Here is a 9,618-nt window from a genome sequence, read left to right on the forward strand (position 1 = left end):
TAATATATGCTCTCAATCTGAGCTAATGCAAGGATCTGAAATATACTTTTGAAGTTGTTCAGAAGCTGTTCCTTGACCTTGATGGAACCATCATTATGTTAAAGATGTTGACTCTGTTTCAAAGATTGTTAACTGTTTTGAATCCTGTATGTGTAAAATTGATCTTAAAGGTGTTTGCTGCATTGTGTCATAGAAAGATGCAAGATCTTGTAAAGTTTGGTAGGCATTGAAAGTTAACATTTACTGAACACTTGCATGGAAGTATTACTGCAACAAAATGTTTTCTAAGTAGATTTTTTACCAATTGAACACATTTGTTTCTGTGGTGTTAAATACATAAAGGCATATTCTATAACTTGGCTGTGATGGTATAAATCTAAATTTCTGGTTTATTTTCACTTTTTAAGTACAAAGTGTTGAAATGCCTACTGTTAAAAAATAAAAAAGTTATTTGATAAAAAAAATGTTGAATGAATTCCTTTCTTAAAAGCTATTACAATAAAAAAAAATGAGAGAAAGCTAAAATGATGATAATAATGATGAAAATCAGCAACTTAATATTTTAAATAATGAACTTTAAAAAATTGTTTTTGTAATTGCTGTAATTAATTACATAACATTTAAAGATCATTTCAAATAATGTGGAAAAAGTAATTGGAGGAACATAATTTTTATGAGTAAACAACTTAAAAATATGTTTTTAAGCTACCAAATATTACCTAAATGGTAATTAAAATCACCTTTGATTATGGAGGATAATTTAATTCCCGTAACTCAATATAGTTTGTTGGTTCAATCTAATTTCAACACAAGTTATCATAACTCAAAAAGAGTAATGGAAACTGTTGCGTTCATTTTTTTTGTTGAGCTTAAACAATAGTTTTTAGAGTGATATCTCTACTTTCAAGATAAGGTTTCAAACTTTCCTTTTTGCTAAAGCATATAGTTAGGGCTGGACCAGGTGACCCTGAATCCTCCCTTAGTTATGCTGCAATAGACGTAGGCTGCCGGGGATTCCCATGATGCACTGGGTGTTTCCTTTCCAGTCACCTTTCTCACTCACTATGTGTTAACAGACCTCTCTGCATTGAATCATATCTGTTATTAATCTCTGTCTCTCTTCCACAGCATGTCTTTATCCTGTCTTCCTTCTCTCACCCCAACCAATCACAGCAGATGGCCCCGCCCCTCCCTGAGCCTGGTTCTGCTGGAGGTTTCTTCCTGTTAAAAGGGAGTTTTTCCTTCCCACTGTCGCCAAAGTGCTTGCTCATAGGGGGTCATATGATTGTTGGGTTTTTCTCTGTATCTATGAGGCGCCTTGAGGTGACTGTTGTTGTGATTTGGCGCTATATAAATAAAATTGAATTGAATTATGAAACTATGTGGTTATGGCGTGCCATGAATGACCTGCCTGCATCTTACACCCTGCTGAACTCTAGATTCTGTCAGTGTGCTTAAAGCTTCTTCATGTGCTGCTATCAGTGCTTCTGTGTGTTTTTAGTCCAGCTCTATCTAAACGTGCACACACACAAACACTTTACCCTAACATTTTAGTGATGGTCAAGCAGAAGGCTGACAGTAATTTGAGATGCAATGACCTGAAAGACACTGTGAGCTTTTTCCTAATCCAACCTTTATTTCAGGTGTGTTCCCTTCACTTCTTCTCCGTGGAGGACGGGGGCAGCAGAGGAAACAGCAATAATAACAAAGTACAGAGTAAATGCAGTTGATGCAATGTCGTTGTTTTAAAGAGATGGGGTGGCATCTGCAGAAAAGCTGCTCATTACAGTCTCACTCTTTATTTTAAACCAGTTTTTAGTCTATTGTGAGAAAAACTATAAATTGAAATGAGAAAAAAAAGATTCTGTGCCAAACAACAAAACCTCCAACAGCTTCACACTTCTGAGAAAATCAGTTATACCATGAATAACACAAATACAAAACCCCTTAAATCAGCTCTTAGTGCGAATCTTAATGATTTATTTCTCTACAAAATGACTTGATGTCAGAACATTAGGGCTACTTTCTAACTCTTCCTGTCCGTTCAGTAATGATATTCCTCCTAATGAAGGCTGCATGTGTTACATAATGACAGCTAAGTTCAAGACTTCATGGCATCGCTGGACAAAAAGGCAGACCCTCGTTCAAATCTGTGTTTACATCAAACTGAAACGCTCCGTGTGATGTTCACCAACACAGACACGGCTTCTGTGGAGGAGAGAGGACCGACCTGAAAGAAACACATGACGTGCTGACTTTGAATCCCTGACATCCAGAACCAAATCAATCACACACAAAGCAGGGAAAGCGCGTCAGGTAGAGGCCGACTGGCAGCACAGCCGTACTGAACACCAGTATTTGTTAACTGAAGAACTTATTCTGCCCTCAGCCTGTCTGAGAAGAGCCAACGAACGCCACGTCAACTTCAAGACAGTCAGCAGTGTCAGCATCGATACACAGAAAAGACAACAGAGGACAGTCGGCCATCAGAATCAAGGTCGTATATGCTAGAAGGGTTAGCCTCTGATAAATATGTGCATCCTCATCAGGGTTGTCCCACTTTCACTCCCGGCTGCAGGGAGACGGCACGCTTCTGCAGGATCAACTTTAAAACTCAAAGCCAGAAGTGTGTGACGTGCACTCACATGCATTTGAAACGCTAGCCGTCCTCACGGCTCGGATTAGTTTCCCGTGAGGACGTCCAAACAACAGTGCAGACTATGAAAGCAGCCGGCTGGCGGACTCTGCTGTTCCAGAGGCAGGCGGCCTTATCGTGGAGCACACATTATTACTACGTGAACAACAGTGTGGATGGAGAGCCTGCGTGTGATTCTAATCCACTCGTTTCCTCATAAAAGTGCTGTGTGAAGCACGGTAGCATCCACACAGCAGGGAGCCGGGAATGTCAGGAGAAATATGGAAAACACCAACACACACTGTAAGCTACACACATGCACCAAACCTCAAACACTAACATTTCTCTCTATTTCAAATTACATGAAAGAATAAATCAGATCCAAGTTCACACAAACCAACAGCACTGTTTGGAAGATTGTAAAGAAACCGGCGGTGAGCTGTGACGTGTCTGTGGGTGTGACGTGGCGACACAGCAGGAACGTGGGAGGAAGTGTGAACTCAAAGCAGACACACAGCACCTTTATCGGTGAGGCTGTCACACACACTCTTTCTCTGATTGTCTCAGGGTTACATGTTTCCTTCGTCGCATCCATCACCTTTGCTCGTGCCTCGTTTCCCCACGCCCCACCCTTACACCTTCCACACCCCTTTCCCCTTCTTTCACCGTGTTTGTGCGTCCCCGGCAGCCCACCCACATCCCTGTCACTCCCAGAAGATGTTGGTGATGTCAGAGTCCAGACTGAAGATCCAGATCACCAGCGGTGCAGAGATCAGTACGAAGGACCAGGACACGCCCTCAAGCGACTGATGGAGCCTCATCACCGCAGCACCAACCGACCCCACGTTGGCCCTCGCCCTCTGCTGCTCCTCTTCCTCTTCTAAAGTCTTTGGGAGACGTGGATTTCAACAGAGAAGTGTTAGAAAAGAAAAGTGTTATGGTGAGACAACCTGCTGACGTCACTTGTTCTGACCTGGATGTGGCTTCCTGGCTCGATGTAGTTGCGGGCCAGTAACTTGAGGGCCTCATCCATCAAGATGACAGGAAGGGACAGCTTCAAAACCACCACCCACTGCGTCCAGGACAGTGGGCGTATCTGAAATATCACCTGGAGACAGAAGCATCGGCGGTTCAGCTCTGTGGTCATAGAAAAGGACTGAACGTCCAGGACTGTCTCTGGTGCTTACCGGCAGGGGGTCCACATATAAAATGAGGAAGTGCAGGGCCATGGACAGGCAGATGGCCCCCACCAACCAGGGGTTGGACCACGGGGGCATCTTTAGCAGGGACTGGTTCTCGGACAGACTGGACAGCCCAAAAAAAGCGAATTACTTTCCTCTGCCATCGTCACCTCTCACCTGACTGTCTTTTCTTACCTGTTCAAGGCGTTGCACATCTCTATGGTGACCAGCACAGACAGAGCCATAGTCATAGGATAAGGAGACTCAAAGACCGAACACTGCACTCCAGCAAACTCAGCGTGGCCTTCGCTGCACTGCAGATAGTGGGACTGTAGTGGGAAAAAGCCAAAACAGCATTACTACACCCTGCAGGGGGCGTACGGCTCACGAGGTGGAGCAGGCGCTCTGCATAGTGACGCTGATGGTTGGACCCCTCCAGTCTGTGTGCCAAATGGGCCAGATGCTGAACCCCAAGTTACTCTCTGCTTCACTGGTGTGTGAACGCACAGAAACGAGGCAGTCAGAGTGCTTCATGAGGACATTTACGCTGTATCACAGTTTGTCTGATGTGCGTAGAGCTCATGTGGTAACCTTTGACCTTTGAAGCATCAACAAACAGACTGCCAGTTCAGTTTTATTCATACAGCAACAACAACAGCAGGTTGATCCTGTTCATCTGGACGTAGCGTTTCGTCATCATCAGGTGACGTCTTCAGTCTCAGCTGACTGCAGGTCTCAACCTTATAAGCAGTACATCTGCATAATGACTGAAACCAGCCCTGAAGGAACAATGGGCTGGGAGCTCAGCTCCTTCATCACAATTATGCAAATTCTCATGAGCATTGATGAACAAGCACAAACCTGCAGTCAGCTGAGACTGAAGACGTCACCTGATGATGACGAAACGCTACGTCCAGATGAACAGGATCAACCTTTGGAGAGTGAGTTACCTGGATGACTGAGCGTGCATCGAGACAACAACATGATACTGTAAGGCAGACGAACAAATAATAATGATGGATTGCATTTATACAGCACTTCACAAAGCCACTATTCATTCGCTCTCACATTCACACACTGGTGGAGGCAGCTACATGTAGCCACAGCTGCCCTGGGGCAGACTGACAGAAGCCAGGCTGTCATATCGCGCCATCGGCCCCTCTGACCACCACCAGTAGGCGGTAAGTGAAGTGTCTTGCCCAAGGACACAACGACCGAGACTGTCTGAGCCGGGGCTCGAACCAGCAACCTTCCGGTTACAAGACGAACTGCCCACTCTTGAGCCACGATCGCCCCACAAAAAACTGTCTCTTCAGGTTTGCAGTTGTGCTTATGTTAGAAATAAGGTGCTCTTCAATATTTGGGAAGATGTAAGATGCTTACCAGCTGATAGAAGGTCAGTTTGGGTCCATCGTGGGCTGCCATGAACCACCAGGCAGCAGCTCCCACTGTGGCAGCTCCTACATAACCTGTGGACAAACACAAGTCACTGCGGTGCACTTTCAAAGCAGTTAAACACGCAGAATACAGAAATCCTGTGCTGTGCATGTAATTTAGCTTAATCCTGGTTCAAACATGAAAGGGACGATGCTCCCAACATGGCAGGAGGTGAGCCACTCACATCCGATGATGAGGTAGCGGCAGAACAACCAGCTGGAGATGAGCGGCTCCTTCGGGGAGCGAGGAGGACGAGACATGATGTCCAGGTCCGGAGGGTTGAAGCCCAGAGCGGTTGCTGGGAATCCATCAGTGACCAGGTTGACCCACAGCAGCTGGACGGGGATCAGCGCTTCAGGCATGCCCAGTGCTGCTGTTAGGAAAATACTGCGGACAGACGGAGAGCAGGGATCAGAGAGGAGGCGTCTGGTTTACCACAAACACAGGTGGTAACGCCGCTTCTTCCTACTCACCAGACCACCTCTCCTATGTTGGAGGATATCAGGTATCGGATGAACTGCTTCATGTTGTTGTAGATGGCTCTGCCCTCCTCCACGGCAGCTACGATAGTGGAGAAGTTATCGTCAGCTAGGATCATCTCGGAGGCAGACTTGGCCACCGCTGTGCCGCTGCCCATGGCGATGCCGATCTCTGCCTTCTTCAGCGCCGGCGCGTCGTTCACCCCGTCACCTGTCTAAACCGTCCAGAACCATTAGGTGACAGCAGCAGACAGCCTGAGCAGGCGATGAGCACACGCTCGCTCTCTCACCATGGCCGTTATGTCGTTCAGGCTCTGCAGGTACTCCACTATCCGACTCTTGTGGGCCGGTTCCACCCGGGCGAAGCAACGGGCCGTCTGACAGGCCTGACGCTGCAGGTGTGGGGGCAGCTCGTCAAACTCCCGCCCCGTTAGGCCCCCGATGACCCCCGCGCCCTCCTGCTCTTCCTCCTGCTCTGTGATGATGCCCACTCGCCTGCAGATGGACAGCGCTGTTCCTTTGTTGTCTCCTGCAGAAGAAGAAGAGCGGCGAGTCGTCAGAGTCAAGTTCCGTTTAGCTCGTTCTTGTGTTGGTTTCCTACACACAGACTTTACTTGGGTGGGGATTATTAACAGGAAGTCGCCTGAGTCACTTCAGGCGCTCTGGCTGGGATTTATTTATTAGTCGGTCCAGTGTAGCGCAGATCACAGCTTACCTCGGCCGTCAAAGGCCAGTTTGAAGCATCTACGTCTAATTACACCAGAGGAGGCTGTAAACTTTCAGGAGCCTCAGACGTGTATCACAGCATCGTTACCAGGCCTGGGACACCAGCACACCCTTCTGGGGAAATCAAATCAAATCTCACTCAGTCCATGAGACGTTACTTCTTCTCCAGCAGTTTCCTCACCTGCCACGAAAGCCTTGTTTCAGATTAATGAATGCATGTCGTCCTGGGACCATGCAATGAATGTGCGTACCAGCAGTGGCACTGGTTAGATAAATGCTACTTATGTGTTCTCACTGGCTGAGATGGCTGTTTAGTCAAACCCAGGTTTGTTTCTGGCATAGATCACGCCGTCAGCTGTTCACCCGTCGTCTCCTCGTCTCAGCACCAGCGACACAGGTTGGAACAGTGAGTGTCTAAAGAAACTCAGGATGCTCAATTGTTGTCAGCAGCATCATGGAGATGCTCCTGACATCCTTCAACTTGCAACAAAAGCAGCTGACTGAACACGACAGGCAGAGGAGGTAGGACTGTCAGTCAGACCTCTTTGACATGGATGGAGTCAGGACCCCATCAGGCCATCGGGCTTTGTGAAGAATGCTGAAGCGCAGCTCACAGATCAGGCACAGTAACAATAAACTATCTGTTTGCACAGTTTTGCCGTGCGCTCTGAGCACACGAGTGGTCAGATCGGTTTATTTGCAATCAACAAATCTGAAAAATAAAGCCTCTAATGTGTCCTTCTAACTGTAACAGCTGAGCTGAGGCTGGCACGCTGTGGTCACTGTGTCAGGCCTGCCAATAATGCTGTGCTGCCCAAAGACACGGAGTGGGCGGAGTCAGGGTCACGTGACAAACAGCTGATAGAAACTGTGGTTGCTTTCAACATCAAACCGCCATAGGCTCAGTGACTCCATTTAAGGCCACGGCCGTATCAGGTCCACCTGATGTGCGTCCTCAACAGTCGACATTTCCACTGATCCACGGTAACAGTGCTGCCTGTATTTACACATAGGAGAGAAGAAGAGCTGCTATCTGGAGGTGCGAGTGAGTACCTGTGATCATGATGACTCGTATTCCAGCCTGCCGACACATTCGCACCGCGTTAAGCACTTCTTTTCTCGGGGGATCCAACATCCCCACACAGCCCACAAAAGTCAGGTCCGACTGGGAAGAACAGACGACAGAAACCTTTACGTGTCTACAGCGTGATACTCCCTTTCATCGCTCAGTCGACCTGACCACGCGTGTGACCTAACAAGGCCCAGCTCTCACCTCGTAGTTAGCAAAGGCCGCTGAGTTCTCCAGGTTGAGGCGGTGGATGTCAGGAGGCGCGTCCCTCGTCGCCATGGCGAGACATCGCAGCGTGTCTCGGCCCGTCGCCCACTCCCGTACGACGGACAGGAGCTGCTCTCGAACCACCGGGCTCAGAGGCACGCGAGCAGAGCCGCTGACTCTGACGTAGCTGCAGCGTTCCAGGACGCTCTCCGGAGCTCCCTGAGCAGAAGGATCAGAGCGCTCAGTGTCGGCTGTTCCTCCATAAAAGTGGAGAACCAGCGTGTGCACCGACCTTAACAAACATCTTGGCTCCTGCAGCAGATCTGGTGAGTTTGTTGGATGAACAGAACACAGACATGGACTTCCTGTCTCTGGAAAACTCTAAAGTCAGCTCTTTCTTCATAAGCTGCTTAATCACCTGAAAACAAACACGAGCACATGTTTAGTAAGACTCCGCCTCACCGTCATCAGCACAGCGATGCTGCTCTTTTCTTTCAGGTCTCTACAGGTTTTTCTTTGCTGTTTGTGGCGTTCTTCAGCAGACCACCTTCACATTACACGATTCCCAGTTTGCTTACTGGGTAATGATGTGTAAGACAGAAGCAGAGCACGGAAACAGACCCCAGTCCTGCTTAAAGCTGGGGCAGACTTTCTGTTTCCACGTCAGCCTTCAGCCGTGCACTTACAGAGCAGCAGGCGGTGGCTCGCTCAGCAGGGCTCAGGCCTCTCAGGTCAGTCTCAAACGCGTTCATTTTCTCCACCAGACAGCAGAGGGCAGTCTCTGTCGCCTCCCCGACCTTCTCATACGCTCCCTTGGCCTGGATTACACACACAGAGACAGGACGCTGTTTCTGCCTTGTTTACCGGCCAGTTTAGAGCAGCACGTGTGAAACAAGTCTCGTTCCAGTCCCACTCGGGCCAGAACCATGTACGGTCATCCGTGACGGTCTGTTTGCATTTCTTACCTCATTGTAGTCGAGCGATGAGTCATTACACAGCGCACAGATGGTGGCCATCTCCACCAGGCCTTCATACCGACTGCACTTCACCGCTGAACCATCCTTGTAACTGAACGACGAGGAACACAGACAGGAATGTTTTTAAACCACAGCGAAAAGAAGAGATTTCAAAGTGTGAGTTTGAACACTGAATCGTCACAGTTAAGTAGTAAAGGCTAAAGACACTCACACGTCCCCTTCAGGGGCATACGTAGATCCAGTCACTGTGAACTCGCTCAGGCTGCAGCGCTCCCCTGACACACTGTCTACTACAAACATCTACACACATGCAGGCACACACAGACACACATTACAGGAGCTCATTAGTCCAGGTTAGAACATGTTATTTGACCTCATCTGTGACGAATGCTCCACGTTTTTCTCCTGCTGCTAAAATCTGTCGAGGCCTTGCTGTGCTACAGCAGCACTGATCTGATGGACATAACGGATTATATCATCAGAGTGAAAGCATTAAAAAGCAGAGGTCAGTAACAGACACCTGCTGGGTCTCACGTCAGTCACTCAACTGGACTGCTCGACCTTTGTCGTGGTCCCTCACATATCACACGCATGAGACTGGAGTGCAAACTAGACTCCAACTAACCCAACATGGAAACAACCGGAGAAGTCTGCAGGACCGAGGCCAGCAGCTTGCATCCAGGAGCAACATGAAGACGGTGTTTAGAGACAAAGCAGTCTGAGACACATCGAGTGTTAGTGCAAAATTACGAGCTGTTAATTTGTAAAAAGTAAGAACGTGCACGCTACAGCAGGCAGAGGCGTACAGCAGTTTAGGTACTGGGTCCCTCTCACGTCTTACCCTGCAGACTGACATCTGGTTGGTGGTTAGTGTTCCTGTTTTGTCCGAGCAGATCACAGAGGTGCA

The 9,618-nt window shown here is 48.1% G+C and overlaps 1 protein-coding gene across 2 annotated transcripts in view; it reads right to left on the minus strand.

The window, feature by feature from the left end:
- Positions 1-1,611: 1,611 nt before the first annotated feature.
- The window catches only part of LOC113024801 (sarcoplasmic/endoplasmic reticulum calcium ATPase 2), a 23,114-nt gene continuing 15,107 nt past the window's right edge, over positions 1,612-9,618 (minus strand). For both annotated transcript variants that reach the window (XM_026172144.1, XM_026172143.1), the window contains exons 10-24: positions 9,553-9,618; positions 8,923-9,011; positions 8,700-8,802; positions 8,421-8,552; positions 8,027-8,152; positions 7,732-7,953; positions 7,512-7,623; positions 6,023-6,261; positions 5,727-5,947; positions 5,438-5,640; positions 5,200-5,285; positions 4,012-4,145; positions 3,823-3,940; positions 3,609-3,743; positions 1,612-3,522 (exon numbers count right to left, since the gene is read on the minus strand). The exon at positions 9,553-9,618 is cut by the window's right edge and continues 101 nt beyond it. In XM_026172144.1, the coding sequence (XP_026027929.1) occupies positions 3,340-3,522; positions 3,609-3,743; positions 3,823-3,940; positions 4,012-4,145; positions 5,200-5,285; positions 5,438-5,640; positions 5,727-5,947; positions 6,023-6,261; positions 7,512-7,623; positions 7,732-7,953; positions 8,027-8,152; positions 8,421-8,552; positions 8,700-8,802; positions 8,923-9,011; positions 9,553-9,618 (2,169 nt within the window). In that variant the 3' untranslated portion in view covers positions 1,612-3,339. The remainder of the gene's footprint in view (positions 3,523-3,608; positions 3,744-3,822; positions 3,941-4,011; positions 4,146-5,199; positions 5,286-5,437; positions 5,641-5,726; positions 5,948-6,022; positions 6,262-7,511; positions 7,624-7,731; positions 7,954-8,026; positions 8,153-8,420; positions 8,553-8,699; positions 8,803-8,922; positions 9,012-9,552) is intronic.

Source organism: Astatotilapia calliptera, chromosome 6 (genome assembly GCF_900246225.1).
Source record: "Astatotilapia calliptera chromosome 6, fAstCal1.2, whole genome shotgun sequence".
NCBI lineage: Eukaryota > Metazoa > Chordata > Actinopteri > Cichliformes > Cichlidae > Astatotilapia > Astatotilapia calliptera.